Source organism: Eulemur rufifrons, chromosome 16 (assembly GCF_041146395.1).
Source record: "Eulemur rufifrons isolate Redbay chromosome 16, OSU_ERuf_1, whole genome shotgun sequence".
Classification (NCBI taxonomy): domain Eukaryota; kingdom Metazoa; phylum Chordata; class Mammalia; order Primates; family Lemuridae; genus Eulemur; species Eulemur rufifrons.
In genome coordinates this window covers 27,966,548-27,986,421 of record NC_090998.1, presented here as the reverse complement: position 1 = coordinate 27,986,421, position 19,874 = coordinate 27,966,548, and the positions used below count along the sequence as shown (strand labels likewise).

At 35.7% G+C, this 19,874-nt stretch overlaps 1 protein-coding gene and 1 pseudogene across 2 annotated transcripts in view; one reads left to right on the top strand and one right to left on the bottom strand.

Annotated features, from left to right (window-relative positions):
- The window catches only part of AMN1 (antagonist of mitotic exit network 1 homolog), a 38,720-nt gene that overhangs the window by 10,448 nt on the left and 8,398 nt on the right, over positions 1-19,874 (top strand). For both annotated transcript variants that reach the window (XM_069490501.1, XM_069490500.1), the window contains exons 2-6: positions 4,349-4,481; positions 8,701-8,845; positions 11,595-11,812; positions 12,132-12,188; positions 15,057-15,168. In XM_069490501.1, coding sequence (XP_069346602.1) covers positions 4,365-4,481; positions 8,701-8,845; positions 11,595-11,812; positions 12,132-12,188; positions 15,057-15,168 — 649 coding nt within the window. In that variant the 5' untranslated portion in view covers positions 4,349-4,364. The remainder of the gene's footprint in view (positions 1-4,348; positions 4,482-8,700; positions 8,846-11,594; positions 11,813-12,131; positions 12,189-15,056; positions 15,169-19,874) is intronic.
- Positions 1,369-1,693, bottom strand: LOC138397494 (cytochrome c, somatic pseudogene; annotated as a pseudogene).

Genomic DNA, 19,874 nt, shown 5'->3' with positions numbered 1-19,874 from the left:
ACAACATTGTGAATGTACAAAATGCCACTGAATTGCATATTTTTAAATGATTAATTTTATATTATGTGACTTTTGCCTCAATTATTAAAAAGAAAAAAACTAAAGGTATGATGACAATTTCTCATCAAATAGAGGATAGCAATAAGAAGACAGAAATTATTTATTATAAAAAAAGAACCAAATGGAAATTCTGGAATTGGAAGGTATAATAACTGAAATAAAAAACCGACTAGACAGACTTAATAATAGATTTGAACTGGCAAGGGAAAGCATGAACTTGAAGATAAATTGGTAGAATATGTGCACTCTAAAGAACAGAGAGAAAATGGGATGAAGAAAGCTGAACAAAACTCAGAGGAGTATGGAATACCATTAAGCATGTTAACATACATGTAATGGGAATATCAGAATGAAAAGACAAAGGAGGAAAAAAAATTTTTTTTATATTGCTAAAAACTTTCCAAATTTTTTTATCTGTGGTTTTGTTTTTAATTATCTTAAGTTATGATCACACATAATTTTTAAATTTGTGTATATCTCCTCTACTTTAATCCTTCTAACGAGTTGGCAAAAGCACCATTACCAATCACATATATATAATAGTTCTACAGTTTTGTGTGTTTTTGAATAGCTGTTTAAAGACAATCCTAAGTTATAATTTAGTCTAACTTAGGTAGTAAAGAATTCAAAAGTTTAATTTGCTATTTCTTGTCACATTGACTTTTAAAAAGCATTTAACCTTATAGATTGTCTATAAAATGTGAGAAATATTAACTATTCTTTGTTTGATATTACACATAAACCACACTAAAATGCCTTACAGTAAGTAAACAGCAGCATTTTAGTAGATGCAGGCAATTAGATTGGCATAGTGAAGACCAAAAATATAAAATAAATATTGCTACCTTATCTCCAGCTCTCACCTTTAACAGGCTAATGAACACAAATTAAAACACTGGTGAGTCTTGCTTGGTTCTGAGACAGTGAAGGGATTTCCCTAGTATTTAAACATATTCACATAACCAGTTATAGAAATCTAAATATAAAAGCAATCTTCAATATGTTTTGAGATGGCAATTTACCATCTCTGTGAACGTTGAACATTACTAATTAAGCTCAGTCATATCTTTAGAAGAGGAAAACAGTGACTGCATTTACTGAATTGGGATTACTATCAAAATTCAAAAAACCAATCATATTCATTTAACCACAAGCCAGTCTTAGTTAAATCAGGACTGTCCAAGAAAAATATTCTGTAACTCATTCATGACCTGAATTCTGGTGTATGAGACCATTTAAATTATGGTGCACATAAAAAAATGTCATGAGACATTTCTATATTGTAATAAATCAGGCAGTTACCAATTATTACTCGTTAGTAGCTTTTTTGAGATAAGCTGTCAAGTCTGCCCTTTCCGCCTTCTTCTTAATGCCAGCAAAGATCATTTTTGTACCAGGGATGTACTTCTTGGGATTCTCCAAATACTCCATCAGTGTATCTTCTGCCCAGGTGATGCCTTTGTTCTTATTGGCATTTGTGTAAGAGAATCCAGTGGTCTGACCTGTCTTCCACCCGGAGAGACCATGGAGATTTGGCCCAGTCTTGAGCTTGCCTCCATTTTCCATGGGGTGGCACTGGGCACACTTCTGAACAAAAATCTTCTTGCCTTTCTCAACATCACCCATATTTAATTCTCTCTTTGGTTGCTGACAGTGCAGATGTTCTCACTTAGAAGCCAAACATCCTGCTTTCTCAAAACTTTCCAAATTTCATAAGAAAAATTAATCTACACATCAGAAAAGCTTGATGAACTTCAAATAGTATAAATACAAAGAGATACAGATACAGAAATAGCATAGTAAAATTACTGAAGCCAAAGATGAAGACAAAATCTTGAAAGCAGCCAGAGAACTATATAAGGGAATCCTAATAAGATTAACAGCAGACTTCTCATCAGAAACATTGGAGGCCAGAAGGTAGTAGGATGACATATATTCAAAGTACTGAAAAAAGAACTTCAACCAAGAATACTATAACCCATTGGGAAGGGTAGCAGGGACAGGGGGATAAAGTGGGGATGGTTAATGGGTGCAAAAATATAGTTAGATAGAACAGTATTTGATAGTGTGCTATCACATAATCAACAATAAGTTAGGGTATACTTTAAAATAACTAAAAGTGTGGAATTGAAATGTTCCTAACACAAAGAAATGTTATATGCCTTAGGTGATGGATACCCCAATTACCCTGATTTGATTAATTCACATTGTATGCCTGTATCCAAACATCACATGTGCCCTATAAAGATATACAACTATTATATGCCCATAATAATTTTTTGGGGGGGAGAGGACAGAGTCTCACTCTATTGCCTGGACTAGAGTGCTGTCGTGTCAGCCTAGCTCACAGCAACCTCAAATTCTTAGGCTCAAGCAATCCTCCTGCCACAGCCTTCTGAATAACGGTGACTACAGGTGCCCACCATGACGGCTAGCTAATTTTTCTATTTTTAGTAGACAGGATCTCACTCTTGCTAAGCTGGTCTTGAACTCCTGAGCTCAAGCAATCCTCCCACCTCAGCCTCCCAGAGTGCTAGGATTTCAGGCATGAGCCACTATGCCTGGCCAACCCATAATTTTTTTTTTTAAAGAAGAATACTATAATTCACAAAACTCTTTCAAAATTTAAGGTGAAATAAAGACATTTCCAGCTAAAGAAAAAACTGAGAGAACTTGTTCTTACCAGAATGACCTTGCAAGAAATACTAAAGACTACAGCAAGTGACCCCAAATTGTAATTCAACCCATATGAAAAAATGAGTACTGATAAAGTAATTATATCATTCTTAAAAAAAAAAAACAGTATAAATATATATTTATTCTTCTCAACTGATTTTCAAAGCAATTGTATAAAAATGTATTTATAATTGTAATTTTGAACTCATAACACATAAGAATATGATATATTTGCCAATAATAGTGCAAAGGAGGTAACTGGGAACAGAGCTATATTGGAGTAAGAAAATAATACCAGATGCTAACTCAAATCCACAGGAACAAATAAAGAAAACCAAAAACTATTAATAAAAGATTAATATAAGCAGCACCATGAATATATGCCTCTTTTCCTTTCTTCTCTCAGCTTCTTTAAAAGAGATAAAATTATTTAAAATAGTAACTACACCACTGTATTGGTTGGGTTTATAACATATATAGATCTAATATGTAGATCAGTCATAGCACACACACACAAAAAGAGGAGGATGGGATAGAGCTGTATAAAATTAATATTTTATGTTTCTCTGGAATGAAGTTGAAACAATCTGAAGTTGAGTATGATAAGATGTATATAATGAACCCTAGAGCAACCACTAAGGAAATAACTTAAATATGTAGTGAAAATATTATTAAAAGAATTAAATGTGATATTAGAAAAAATTCACTTAATAAAAAAAGCAGTAAAGAAGTAATGGAGGAGCAAAGATGAAATATAGGGGGAAAAAATGACAGGTGTAAACCCATCCATAACAGTAATAACATTAAATGTGAATGAATTAATATAACCAAAGGTCAGAGACTGTCAGTCTGGATAAAAGAACAAGATGCAACTATATGCTGACTACAGGAGATATACTTAGGTTCAAAGGTACATATAGGCAGAACGAAAAAGCGTAGGAAAAGATATATCATGAAAACAACCATAAGAAAGCTGAAGTGGATATATTAATATAAGACTATGTATTAAATCAACAAAAGTTATAAGAGATAAAGAGGGACATTTTTAAATGATAAAAGGATCAACCCTAGATATAACAATTATAAACATATATGTACCTAACAACAGAGCATGAAGATCCATGAAGCAAAACTGACAGAAATGAAGAGGGAATTAGACAATTCAACAACAATAGTTGAAGACATCGATAACCCACTTTCAATAATGGATAGAACAACTAGAAAGAAGATCAACAAGGAATTAGAACAGTTGAACAATACTAAAAACCAACTAGTCCAAATAGAGTTCTATGGGATGGACCTATGGGACCCAATATCAGTGAAATATACATTCTTATCAAGCACACATGGAATGTTTTCCAGGGTAGACAATACGCTAAACCATAAAACAAGACTCAATAAATTAAAAATTATTGTAACCATACAAGCATATTTTCAGATCAGTTGAGTATATATATCTTGATATGTATACTCAACTGAAGTTGTAAATATAGCATTAATATAAAATGTATATTTTTTATGAAAGGGCTAAGTGCTAAGAAACAGTATTAAGCCAAGTGTTAGAAATCAGTACAAGCACAGTGTAATTGACTATATTGTATTTGTATTTCAGGTGCCTTTGGTGCTTCATGAAGAATATTTCCAGATACATCACAGACATTAAACCTTTGCCTCCCAACATAAAAGATAGACTGATTAAAATAATGAGCATGCAGGGGCGAATAACAGATTCAAATATAAGTGAGGTAAGAGTATGTATAACTATAAAGCAAGCATACTATATTTTACTGTTTAGATATGGTTTCAGTTTTTGAAGCAATGGTATTATAGTAGGATTGGTAATCATTTATATAAAATATATAAAATGTTATAAAGCATCAGGGTTTTTTTTTTTTCCTCCAGATAACCAAATTGTAATTCAAGGAGCACAGATTACAGAAGCATGTGAAATTGTGTCCTGACTAGCTAATTTGGGGTAGGATTTTTTAAAGAAATATGAAGAAATTGGAATTTATTAGTTCATTCATAACCTACTTTTTGATTGGTAGGAAAGTGTTATTAAAACAATTCATTGGTTAGAGTAAGGGTTTCTAGGCAAAAGTCCTTGATTTGGGGGTTTGGGAAAAATTCTGTCATAGGATAAAGTCTTTTCATAAGGGGCAGCAATTTTGTCTGCAGCATCAGCAAGTACATTCTGGGATCAGGCAATCACAAAATGGCATTCAGGGACAAGATGGCATTGATCTGGTCAGCTCAGTTAGCCTTCCGTCCACACTTGTCTTCATGGTACCAGCACCCTTGATCTCTGTGTTTGCAGAAAGTTTAATACTTTTCGGTCAAGACTCACAAAAAGAAGAAATATGTGTTACATCATGACTGCAGTAAACAAATCACGCTTATATGTAACAATACTGTGTGCAGTACACTTTGATATTTTCTTTTATTCTATTTCGTCTTATTTCATTTTAAAAAATATTGATCACAGTCTACTAAATGAACAACCAGCAGTTAAAAATCACTCTTCTAAACTATGGTAGTCCCATTCTTCTGGTTACCTCATTACTTCCTGCTAATTTGTATTTACTGCCCTTCCTTACAACTAAGCTAACCTTCTTCAGGACACTTGTGCCTTTCATTGGCTTTTCTATAAGGCAGGAAGTATAGCAAGGGCCTCCAACCTGAATTAAAATTCCACCTTTGCCACTCTTTCTGACATAGCATCTCAGTTCTCCGAACTGTCAAACGGGAGGTAAAAGCAACTGTTCACAGGGATTTTTTGAGGACTCTTTCAGAGTGGCTAATGTGTTGCTTGGAAAACTATGTGATCTTAAAACTGAGGGCATAGCCAGGCCAGTAGTAGGAACTCAAGTCCTCAACTCAAGAACAGGTGGGAAATGTGCTAATGGAAGGGAGGTGGACTAACGTGGAGAGACTGTTGTTAGAAGCACTGGGAGGCTGATTATTTTCTTTCTTGATTGAAAGAGAGGGTTCATACTTTTTACATTTACTAAATAATTTGTTAACTTTATGAAATTCATTTGTGTGAAAACTATCCTTTTGTGCTAATCTTTCAGTGTGTCAAAACATAATTTTTAAAATGTTAAAAACATAATTCTTATACAAATAGTAAACATGTGCCAAAGTTTTAAATAACTCATTAGTAAAAGAACCAGCAGGAATGCAAAACTAGTTCAAAAGAGTATTCAAGAAACTAATATCTATTTATCTACACGTGCACACACACACACACACACACACACACACACAAAGAAATGAAGCTAGAATAAGTTTACTAAATTAGATACAAAATTGGATAATATTTTACAGGACAATAAAACTAACCACTAAGGCTGTTTTTTCTACTGAACAGAAATCTTTGCGTCTCTATAGAAAAAGAAACATTTGCATTTTACCAGTTTCTACAAGTTAACATCTCACTTTGCAGAATTGTAAGGTAATTAGAATCTTTGCTTCAATTAATAGTAAATAGGAGATCAAACAATGTTACATTTTCCTGGAAAATTGATCACTAGGTGGTGTTAGGTGTTAGGGGTTGAATTGTGTCCTCCTTCCAAAAATATGTTGAAGTCCTAACCTCTAGTACCTCAGAATGTGACTTTATTTTGAAATAAGTGTTTTGCAAATGTAATTAGTTACGGTGAGGTCATACTAGAGTAGAGCCCCTAATCCAATATGCCTGGTGTTCTTATAAGAAGAGGGCCATGAGAAGACACAGAGATACTGGGAGAACACCATATGAAGATGGAGACAAGATTGGAGTGATACATCTACAAGTCAAGGAATGCCAAGGATTGCCAGTCATTACCAGAAGCTAAGAGGGCGGCATGGAACAGATTCTCCTTCAGAGTCATCAGAAGGAAACTACCCTGTTAGCACCTTGATTTCAGACTTCTAGCCTCCATATCTATGAAAGTATAAATATCTGTCATTTTAAGCCACCCAGTTAGTGGTACTTTGCTGCTATGGCAGCCCTAGAAAACCAATACAGGCAGGCTTCTTAGCTCTCTAGCTTGTTATTAAAGTTGGTGTAGGGCGGGATGCGGTGGCTCATGCCTATAATTGAACTCTGGCAGGCTGGGGTGGCAGATGGGAGGGGAAGGGTATATACATATATAATGAGTGCCATGTGCACTGTCTAGGGGATGGACATGCTTGAAACGCCAACTTGGATGGGACAATGGCAATATACGTAACCTAAACATTTGTACCCCCATAATTTGCTGAAATAAAAAGGAAAAAAAAATAGTAACATACAAGTTGAAAGCCAAAAGAAAAAAAATAGTTATGTATAGCATATATTATAAATGAGGCACCTTTATTTCTCACAATATATTATCCCTGTTTTAATAATGAGGCCAGTGCAGCACAGAGAGAAAGCAGAGCTTGGTCACAATCCTAGGGTTCAGACTCAGGCAGTCAGCCTCTAGACCACATGTTCTTAATCATGGCACTATATTGCCTTCCAAAGCAACCTAAATGTTCAGTGTTTGCCAGTGTAGGATGCATTTACTAAAGTATGGTACTTGCATAAAATGGAATAGAATGCAACCACAATCAATCGATTTTATAAAAAGTGCTCATCTTATATATGATCTGATCCCATTTTTCTTCAATGGATTTTTTTAAAAACTCAAAAAACATCAAAACTAATGTAACTTTATCTGTGGGTATTGGTATTATGGGTGATTTTACTTATAGTAGTTAAAAGCATAGGCTTTGGAATTAGAAGGACGGGTTCCAATCCCAGCTCTCTTCCTTCTGGCTGTGTGTTCTTTATGTCGGCTACTTAAGTTCTTGGGGTCTCAATTCCATCATTTATAAAATGGCAAGGACCAATCCTTCAGGGTGTGTGTGTGTGAAAGAGGAACAGAGAGTGAGAAAGAGAGAGAATATGAAATAACATAATGACACTTAGTACCCTTCCTGGTAAGTGTCTAATAAATAGAAATAGTTATTTTTATCATTTATTGTAATTTTTCTATATTGTCTGAATGTTTTACAATAATAATACATTATTTTTATATTCAGAAAGATAAAGTCATTTCTATTTTGGAAAAAAAATAAAAGAAAAGAAAAATACCCCCAGGAAAGAGCTCAGATTGCTTAGAAATTTATCTGTTAATTGTTGGCCTTAAGAAAATGCTTAATAATACTGGGTTTGTACTAGCTCCCCAGAATAATGATGTAGAAGGTAAATGTTCTAGATAAGCAATACACCCTGTAAGCATTTGGTGTATAAATGATTAAAGACTTATACCTGCTGAGCAAAGAGGTACATAGGTAGCATCTCTGGTGACAGTCAGGAACTACCAGAAGATAATTACTCACTACCTTGATTATGCTTCTGAGGTTAGGGGTCCTTACTCTATACCAGCCATCTCAACAGCGCTTCGTGTCCCAGTAAGGACTTTAGGGGCACTGAAAGGTGCACCTCCAGCTGGAAGTACACTTGGTTTTCTCCTGCTTTATGTATCTGTCTCCACATGGATATGTTTCCATATTTTTTGCTGTATTTTGCATCAGCCACTTGTCTGTTTTGACCACCAAAACACTGAATATGGAATACATATTTATATTTATAGAAAAAGTTACTTTTTTTTTTTTTTTTTTGAGACATACAGTGCCGTGGCGTCAGCCTAGCTCACCGCAACCTCAAACTCCTGGGCTCAAGTGATCCTCCTGCCTCAGCCTCCCGAGTAGCTGGGACTATACAGGCATGCACCACCATGCCCGGCTAATTTTTTCTACATATATTTTTAGTTGTCCATATAATTTCTTTCTCTTTTTAGTAGAGACGGAGTCTCACTCTTGCTCAGGCTGGTCTCGAACTCCTGACCTCAAGCAATCCTCCTGCCTCGGCCTCCTAGAGTGCTAGGATTACAGGCGTGAGCCACCGCGCCTGGCCGAAAAAGTTACTTTTTCAACATCATGTCTATGTTACAGATTTTACATCCTGAAGTCCAAACTCTAGATCTACGGAGCTGTGATATTTCAGATACTGCTCTCCTGCACCTGTGTAACTGCAGAAAACTGAAGAAACTTAATTTAAATTCCTCAAAAGGAAACAGAGTTTCCGTAACTTCAGAAGGTATGTTTATTAACACTGAATAAATTGGCAAATTACTATTCACCATCTGATATAGTTGTGGAACAAAGAAGGGGAAAAATATGTCAAAGGAGAATATGATGATATCAGAGAAATAGGAATTATATTTGTTGGGTCCGGAGCCGAGAGAGAGACACAAAGAAGCCTCATGTGTAGCAAAATGCTGTTTATTTTGAGCATCTGGGTGCAGATGGGTGTCCAAGAGAGAAAAGGGGAGAGCCTTGGGTGTTATAGAGGGTTTTTCTGGAGGGGAGTAAGTAAGTGGGCCAGAACAGCCGTTTGTAATTAATTCTTTCTCAAACAACCAGCTCCTAGGACCCCTACCCCTAGGATTGCATCCATCCTTCAGCTCTGGCGTCATCCTTATCAGGAGAGCTAGGGAGGCATAAACTTTCTATCAGAGAGGGAGGAGGAAGGAATGCTGGCTGCAGCTGTCTGTTAGATTTACAAAGTCCGGGAACTCTCCAGAGTCCTGCAGCTATTGTGTTACAAGTCTAAGTTTTGCATTAACCACATTCTGTCCTATACATACGTTTTTGGGTTCCCACCTGGAAAAAACCTAACAATATTTATCAGTAAAAATATTCAGAAAATAAAAATAATCCGAATTAGAATTCTTGCTTATAACTAGTGCTGAAAGTTAAGAAATACATTGAGTAAGTCACTACCTTGTATTTTAAACATATTTAAATAAACATGGATGCATACATCTATATTTTAAGTATTTTCCCTGGTATAGTGGAATAAGAAATGACCAGTTCGTATTTTGTTAAGGCTTTTTGATGCCATATTATTAATACAACAGAATTAATCATCAGATTAAATTTACAAGCACTTTCCTATCAGTCTATTCAATGCATAGTTTTTTATAGCCAGAAAAACTGCATTTTTCATTGTTACAATTACATGAATTAGTAGATTTTTACTTTTGTTTTTTCTTTTTAGATCATTTGTTTCCAATGTAGGATTTGTACTTTTTTTTTCGGTATAAGAAAGAGGGACTTATTTGGCTAAGTAGGTTTCTGGAAAATTTTGTGGGTATTTGGGTATATTTTGCACTCATCTTGGTTAGCAAATTAGGATATTCATAATATTGCAAACAAGCATAAGTTTTTAAATGTTTACATAAATAATAACTCACTAGAAGGAACTTCTCCCCAAAACAAAGCATTTTCCTATAATCACACAACACTTCTGACAGCAAGTGTGCGGGTTTTTTCCACACCAATTCTCCAACTCTTGGAACACCAGCTGGGTGTCCTACAACTGAATTCAATTTTGACACTGTCTACCTGGAATGAGCATCAGATACCACAAGTTAAGGCTCAATCCCACAAGACTGTCCCCACTTCAGATGCCAATCACAAGTCTGAGCCTCTGGTACTTACGACTGACCAGCTATAAATCAGGGGTTCCCACGACCTCCTCCCTGGGTTCAGTAACTTAGCAGAATGGCTCACAGAACTTCAGGAAACACTTAGGTTTACCAGTTTATTATAAAAGATTATAAAGGATACAGATGAACAGCCAGATGAAGAATTCATAGGGTAAGGTCTAGAAGGGTTTCTAGGGGCAGGAGCTTAGGTCCCCATGGTGTTAGGGGTACACCACGTGAAGAAAGCTCATCAAGTCTTTTTCAAGAGCTTTTATAAAACTTATTCCCGCTTCCCAGAGGTCAGTGGTTGGGGCTGAAAGTTCTAACCCTCTAATCACTTGGTATTTCTGGAGAGGACCCCACTCTGAAATTAAGGGCCCTACCCCATCACCTCATTAGCATAAACTCCAGTGTGGTCAAAAGGGAGTTATCATGAATAACGGCAGACACTCCTGTCATTCAAGAAATTCCAGGAGCTCTGTGCCAGGGACTGGGGACAAAGACCAAATATATTTCTTATATCACAACTTCCATGCTGGACACTGGTAAATAAAATAACCATTCTTTAAAAAATAAATAAATATTCTTTCTTAAGATATGGAAAATCATAAAAATGACCTACCCATGAATTTACCATCTTTCCTTTTGTGTATTTTGCCCATAAAGTTGTCTTTTAACAGTGCTACAATGTTTGTCCATGACGGAAGGGCCCAGGATCCCCAAAGTACTCTTCTATTTATGGGGCAGTGTTATGCACCCATCGCCAATGCGCATTTATATCAGTTCAGTTGGATTTAAGGACTTCTCTTTTCTTGACCCTCAGGAAAGTATAAGATTGATCCAGGCTAACAGAAAAGGAGCATGGTGGTAGAAAAGAAATCAACGTTTGAGGACAAAGTGGGGCAAGAGAAAATGTATAGGTATAGCTATGAATTTCTAACAATAAGCATGAAGACCATTACTTAAAACATTTGGGCAATTTAACTTTTGATTTCCCTCCAGAAGCCACAAGAAAGTTAACTTTACTACTTTAAAATTTTTGTTTAACCAAAAGGAGAATCACCTACTATTTAACTAACTAATTTAGTTCTGATTCCTGGCTATTTCCTAAAAGCAAATCTACCTGTGCACAATAAAGAAGCTCACCATTAACTGCAAATACTACAGGCTGTGTAGGGAATTCCAAAAGAGTTTTGAATAATGACAGCATCACTGGAAAATAAATATAGTCTCACAGATGGACTACTTTGAAAAAGGATAACATACAATTGGTGATTGCTAAAATGAAAATCAGTCACTTTTTTCATATATATGTACATACATAGCTCATCAACATTTAAGTATGTTTTCCCCCAGGAATTAAAGCTGTGGCTTCATCTTGTTCATACCTGCATGAAGCTTCGTTGAAAAGATGCTGCAATCTCACTGATGAAGGAGTCCTTGCTCTTGCACTCAACTGCCGGCTGCTAAAGATCATTGATTTAGGTGGCTGCTTAAGTATTACTGATGTGTCCTTACACGCATTAGGAAAAAACTGCCCATTTTTGCAGTGTGTGGACTTTTCAGCTACTCAGGTAAATGAAATATAGGCTTGAAACATATAGACAATGTGTTCGCCCAGTGTATCTCCATGACCAATAAAAAGAATATAATTAATTCTTTTCATTTTTGTTGAAATTTTGGACCACCTCATGCTTTTGGTGGTTAAATAATTGCAGTATGATTTTGCGTATTCCCCTCAATTATTTTAAGTAACAAGGGTGGAAGGTGTGTATGGCTAAAACACATGGTTGTTGAATGGGAGGCAATAAAACTATATCTAAATGATTACTTCTAGAAAATTCTGTTTCCATCATCTCCATTTATGGGCTGTTTCTTTCTCCCTTTGCTTAGGTATCTGACAATGGTGTGGTTGCGCTTGTTAGTGGACCTTGTGCCAAGATATTAGAGGTAATTTAAAAATAACTATGAAGATAATGGTAACTAAATTTTTATATTATTCTTAGAAATTATTTTTTAAACCTAGTAGACGAGTGACTTATCAATTAGGTATTTTATGGACTTTTTTCTTTTTTTTCTTTTTTTGGCCTCCACCTCTTTATCCCAGAGTAAAGAAAAACTGGTAAAGTTAGGAGATGAGATAAATGTGCTTTAAAAGAAAAACTCAGATGGGTGCAGTGGCTCACACCTGTAATCCCAGTGTTTTAGGAGGGCAAGGCGGGAGGATCACTTGAAGCCAGGAGTTTGAGACCAGCCTGGGCAACACAGCAAGACTCCATCTCTACAAAAAATGTAAAAATTAGCCAGACGTAGTGGCGCACATTGGTAGTCCCAGCTACTCTGGAAGCTGAAGTGGGAGGATGGCTCGAGCCCAGGGGTTGGAAGCTACAATGAGCTATGATTGTACCACTGCACTTCAGCCTGGGTGACAGAGTGAGACCCTGCATAAAATAAAATAATAAAGTAAATGAAATGAAATAAAATTTTAAAAATCTCATTTTACTTCCAGTGAAAGTTTTTATTTACCACAAGTTTTAGCTTCTAACAGATTTAAGGATGGTCTTATTATGGGGGAACATTGTGAAAGTTTATCAATGTGTTCTTTAGGATCAGTATATTCTTTAGGATTTCATGTCTGACTGATATTTCTATTAGGACTACTAATTCTCTTGCTATCCTATTTTTATTGATAGCCACAGTGTACAGCCATTTAAGAAGGTCTTAAATTAGTGTTCAGCCTTTGAATTTAATGATTGATATAGCACCTTTAACCTGTTTCTAACTCTATTAGGAAGCCTTTTATCCCAGGATTTCGGTTTCTTCCTTTCCCAATTGACAGTGAGTGGCTTGTTTAATATAGCTGTGCTTTTTACAGTAAATCACATAAAATCTTTTTTTGGAAGTAAGCAGGCTATAAATGAATTATAAAAGTTAGTAATAGTAACTGTTGTAATAGAATGACAGTGTGGTGTTTTTGCCAAAATATTTCTCCTTATTACTCAAAGAGACTCTTTTTTGTGATATCTATATATCTTATCTAGGTCCTGCTTGCCTTATTAGCATATATATTTCTAGAAATCTTTTTATTAAGAAATTACCATATTATTCTTATACCAAGTTCCAAATTCTAAATTACATCCTAAACCAGGGGCAGTAATTTTTACTATTTTAAATGTGAACATTTGTTGAGCACTTACTATTTCTAGGCTCCATGCTAACTGCCCTATATTAATTAGGTTGTTTAATTATTATAACAATATCCTATAATGACCATAATTTTTAATAAAGTTGTCAAATAGTTAACTTAGTTTATCACCATCTAACAAAACCACCAAGGAAATTAGTTGTTATGCAGTGCTATGCTAGAAAGTATACTTACATATTTATCTCAATATTATAAAATTAAGAATACCAACCTAAGCAGAATTAGGAAAAAATACAATTACCAATAAGTGTTGGTGATTGTAGTGCCATATCGTTGACTTTTTCATTTTTTCAGTTTTCCCAGCTACCTGGGACACTGAGGCAGGAGTTTGAGGTTGCAGTGAGTTATGATGACACTAGCCCAGCAGACAGAGCAAGATCCTGTCTCAAAAAAAAAAAGATTCATCAAATGCTTGATGTGTACATTTGTTGTAGTAGTGTTTCTTTTCTTCTGAAAAGTTGATATTAAATGGTATACATATTATAATCAATCACATCTTACAAATAAAGGAAACTTGTGCATTGAAAATTCATAAAAATTGAGGCAAAAAGCATCCTATGTTATAAATTGGCAAAGGTAGCCTTTGATAGAAACTGGTAAAGGCTACAGACAAAGGAATTTTTATACTGCCATGTAACCACCACCACAATCAAGATATAGAACATTTGCATCACCCTAAAAAGTTTTCTCCTGTCCCTTTGTAGTTGATCCCCTTAAGTGACCCTCCTCCAGGCAACCACTGGTTTACTTTGTCATAGTTTTGCCTTTTCTCAATTTTTTATAAATGGAATCATGCAGAATACAGTCTTTTGTTTTTTACTGCTTTCTTTTACTTTACTTCTTTCACTTAGTGTAATGTTTTGAGGTTGATCGATGCTATTGCATGTGTTGATATTTCACTGCCTTTTATTGCTGAGTACTATTCCATAGAATGGATATGCCACAATTTGTTTATACTTTCACCATCTGATGGACATTTGGGTCTTTCCAATTTTATACTATTATGAATACTGCTACAGACATTTTCATGCAAGTCTCTATGTAGACATACATTTTTATTTTTCTTTGGTAAATACCTAGGAGTAAAATTGTTAGGGCATATAGTAAGTACATATTTAGCTTTATAAGATACTACCATACTGTTTTTCCAAGGGTCTGAACTAACATGTTTGAGATTTATGACTATTAGTACAAGTAGATATTTTTCATTTTGAATGTTTTATCTTATTCTATTAATAAACCATTTATTTGCCCATTCTCTACTTCTATACTGTTACATGTAATATTGCAATGGGCATATTTATGAATTGTTTCATTGTGTACATGTTTCTCTATAGTATACGTCTGTAATTGCGATTACTGGGTTCTATGGTATACTTATATTCAGCTTTAATACGTATTGCCACATTACTTTATAAAATGGTTGGGCATTTAGCTTTTAAAGCTGCTTTACCTTCCAAATTTCTTCAGACTTACATTGGTTCTTTCTATGTAGTTTTTTTCTTACAAGTAGATGTTTGGTTCTTTTTGTGTCAGAGTGTTTTCCAAACTTTTTCATATCATTATTATAGACCTCCTTTTGTTTTGATTTTATTTTCCTTATTTTTAAATAGGAGATCCATATGGGACATTGTGTAAATCTAACTGATGGAGCTGTAGAAGCTGTCCTAACTTACTGTCCTCAGATACGTATATTACTGTTCCATGGATGCCCGCTAATAACAGGTTAGTCCGATAGACTGCTTGGGTTCAAATCCTGGCTTCATCTTTTACTAACTGTGTTGGGTAAATTACTTAACCCATTCCATTATTCATTTTCCTCATGTGTAAAATGGGCGTGATGATGGTACCTACTTCATAGGCTTGGTCATGATGATTATCTCACAATTCTTTATATGGTGCCTCACATATAATAATAGCTCAATAAATGTTAATTATGATGGTGGTGGTGGTGGTGGTAATGGTGATGGTGGTAGTGGTGGTGGTAAGTGCTCAATGTTATCTATGATGAGGATGATGATGGCAGCCGTGGTCGTGATCATGATATTGAACATGATGCTTCATGTAGACAATAAAAATTTTCAAGTTTATGATATTACATTTATCAAATATGCTAAATGACCTGTTAACTGTTATTAGGGTATAGACACTGAGATCAGAATAATTTGGACTCTTAAGCTAATGTGGTTCTTCACTAAAGAAGAAGAAAGTAGATGTAGCCCATTTGGCCTGTTTGAGAGCCATGATACTATATATCACCCTACTCCAGAAACCATGGCACCTCACCGTTTCCCACTACCCCTGTAATGTGTCCTATACCACAGTATAAACTGGATCTCACTTGTAAGTCAGTAGGTATGCCCAGTCTTTCCCACTCATTTCTCTAATTATAGTCTAAACAATTATTCTCTAGCTCAAGTTACTATCCTAAAAGTCCCTTTGACAACTTCTCTATCCTTTCTTATGTTTGGACTCCCAGTCTTAACCAAGGTAGTAACCTTGGGTTGTATTTGGATACCAGTGACATCTGTAGTGAAAATTAGATCTTTTTTTAGGCAAAGAAATTTCTCAAGAAACTAGAGCCAAAAGAATGACATAAGAAGCTGTTAACAGTGGTTACCTCTAAGGAAAGTTGTGAAGGGACAAGAGTAGGAAGAAGACTTCACCATATACCCTTTTGTACCTTTTGAATTTTGTATCATGTGCATCATTTTGACCTATTAAAAATGACTAATAATGCAGTCCACATCTACCCATAGGAAACTCATGCTTTAGACCAGCCAACTGCGGCCTGGGGTTTGGGGACTCAGCTTTAGACAATGAGTTTGCTGGTATTTTCCAACCTCAGTCCTCTCTTTGGCTGCCTGGACTCTCACTACAGCCTTTTGCCCTTTAGGTTTCTTAGGTGTGGCTCTGATATTAGTATACTGTGTCCCCCAAGTTCCAAGGACATATCAGACTCTCCAACTGATCTCCTTAGAGCCCCTTTTACTAGGCTTGAGGGGAAGAGAAAGCACCCCCAGCCTTCTTTCTAAAACTCAAATCACAGCTGTCTTTAAAGAAATCCTCTTTTCAATTTCCAACTCTCCATCCCCTTTCACTTTAACACTTTCATATTTTTGAATGGATGAAACCATGGATTCCAAAATCCATTTTAAGCCAAGCATTTACAAGTCATGAATAGGTTTATCTGGTATCTCATTTTGGAGTGAGAGTACCTGGTACCTCTAATCCTAGAACCTTAGCTAAAATAGTTCTATTTTAATGTTCTATTATATTTGTCTCAGGGTAGCTTGGCTACACAACATGTTATAAAATCAAACTTTGCTCATTTTACTTCAATTGTCTTTCTGGTTGCCATTTGAAAATAATTAAATTGGCATTTTCTCTCTACTTTTAATAGATGTCAAGTCATAAAAAAAATACAATCAACCAAGAAAACTTATTCTTAGGTAAACTGCTTAACACAATTATCAAACACCTTATAAGTAATGAAATCTTTAGAAGGAAATACCAAAAATTTGTACATTTACAATCAATATTAAAAGTTTAAATGTGCCTGGATTCATATACAGATGGTCCCCGACTTAAGCAATGATTCAGTTTATAATTTTTCACCTTTACAATGGTGTGTGTGAAAGTGTTGCACATTCAGTGGAAATCATACTTCACATACCCATGCAACCATTCTGTTTTTCACTTTCAGTATAGTATTCAGTAAATTATATGAGATAGTCAACATTTTATCATAAAATAGGCTCGGGCTAGGTGCGGTGGCTCACTCCTATAATCCTGGCACTTTGGGAGGCCGAGAAGGGAGGATCATTTGAGTCCATGAGCTCAGGACCAGCCTGACAAACATAGCAAGACCCTAATCTCCACAAATAAGTAGGAAAAAAAATTAGCTGACCATGGTGGCACATAACTGTAGTCCCAGCTACTTGGGATACTGAGGCAGGAGGATCACTTGAGCCCAGGAATTTGAGGGTTGCAGTGAGCTATAATGACACTATTGCACTCTAGCCTGGGCAACAGAGCAAGACCTTATCTCAAAACATAATAACAATTAAAAAATAGGCTTTGTGTCAGATGATTTTGCCCAACTCTATGCTACTTAAGTGTTCTGAGCATGTTTAAGGTAGGCTAGGCTAAGCTGGGATGTTTGCTAGTTTAGGTGTATTAAATGCATTTTTTTATGTGGGTTATATTTGTTAAATTAAAATTTCAATTAGCCAGGTTTGGTGGCTCACGCCTGTAATCCTAACACTCTGGGAGGCTGAGGCAGGAGGATTGCTTGAGGTCAGGAGTTTGAGACCAGCTTCAGCAAGAGAAAGACCCCATCTTTAATAAAAATAGAAAGAAATTAGCCGGACAACTAAAAATAGAAAAAATTAGCTGGGCATGGTGGAATGCACCCATAGTCCCAGATACTCAGAAGGCTAAGGCAGGAGGATCACTTGAGACCAGGAGTTTGGGATTGCTGTGAGTGAGGCTGATGCCATGGCACTCTAGTCCAGGCAACAGAGCAAGACTCTGTCTCAAAAAAAAAAAAAAAAAAAGAAAGAAAGAAAGAAAAAAAAAATTCAATTAAAACAAATTTTAACAGGCATTCATTTTTTAAACAATGATAAACCTACAAACCTATTACATGGAAAATACAGAAATGTTTTCATACAGATCATCACTTTTCAGATCATTGGGAATACTTTGATATTACCCCAAAACTCAGCAAGTGATAATATCTTCAAGGTTAGTTGCAGTGTGGAAGTTGAAAACATATGAATGAACATTTCATACATTTTGCATTATAATCTACTAGTCTGTCTTGAATTTTGAATTGCTCTTTTACCCATGCATAATTTTGTAACATCATGCACTGGCAGTTTGGAAAATATTAGTTCTCTCAGTTATATGGATCTTCCAAATGTTGACACATTTCCTTATACAAAAAAAAAAATTATTTGTTAATATCACCACTGATCTCATTAGAAAGGTACTGGATAGCTTTAAACATCACAGTGGCAGCTACAAGTTTTCCAAAATTCACTTGAAAGCTAGAGTTTTATCACTGTCAACAAATTGTCATTTGTTTTCTTTGAAGTGACAGGCTCATTTCACTCTTTTCAAGAAACAGTCTGCCAAGTACCCAAGTGAGAATAACCTTATGCTGTCAGTCGTCCTTTCAAGTACAAGTGGTGGTCCATGAAAAAAGTGACTAGTTCAGTTCACAGTAAGATACACAGACCACACTTAGAGAACCACTGCTTTATGGAAAGAAAAATCCTCAATCAACTTCAGCATTTGAAGTAAAAACAGCATACATACCCTTTTCAAATCACTTCTTATATTTTCATATGACTGCTGGAAGTGGTGGAAGTAAACATGGAAATAGCAGGAGTTCAAAATATTTGGGATAAAACAGCAATATTTTTTAACTGGAAGATCACTTAGTTCAGCACTTACCAACAGTGTTATTGTTATGTAAATGACCCAAAAGTGGCCTTTGGGGCCCTGTGTTGTTTACTTCCTCACAACAGACCAGGACCATTAGTGAAAAGCCTGCCAGCACCAAACTCGATTTTTTACAAATCCAGTTGTTTTAAATATAGCCTAAGCAAGCATATTTTTAGCCATCTAGAGCCTGTCTGCTTTACATACCTTGCAAACTACACCCAACATTTATTTACTCATAGATAAAATAAAACGCAGGACTATAAAAGACCCCAAACTATGGCTTGCCCTTTGGAGCTCTCTAAGCCAGAGACTCCCCATCTTGCTGGGGAGCAACATCATGACACATAAACCCTCTGTCCAGTCCTCCAGGAATTCCTTTATCCCCCTCCCTTTCTGAGTAGTGGCTCCCCTACACTGTTGCCCTTGGAAAAAATCACATGCTGTGAGGGACTTCCTCTGCATGCAAACCTGTCAAAGTATGGCTCAAATAAAACTTGTTGTGTCCTACTGCCACCTTGTGGTCATACCTTTTCCCTTGTTCTGCCCTGAAATCCTTCTAGAAGACGTGCATACGTATAGTATAAAACAAAAAGTCTTCATATATCCAAAAAGTTTGCAAAGTGCAACATACCTATAAAAAATGTTAATTTATCAAAGGCTCTGAGAAATACCATAGCTAAGAACTGTTTAACTTTGTTTATCCAAGCATTTTCCAATTTTTAGCGCAAAACACTTTTTTGACCTAGCCAACTCATTCATCATATTTTATCGTGTTATTTTCCTGATCCCTGATTTCACAGAATAGGAAAGTGAGATACTGAAATGTTATTGGCCCGGTGTGACACCTCCTTTAATAATAGTGCCAAGACAAAACCTTAAATCTCAAGATGTAGTGAAATGAGGACTGATCCTGTCCCCTGTCATCTCTCCAAGACTTTAAATAAATCACTTAACTTTTATGTATCTCAGCTTCCCCT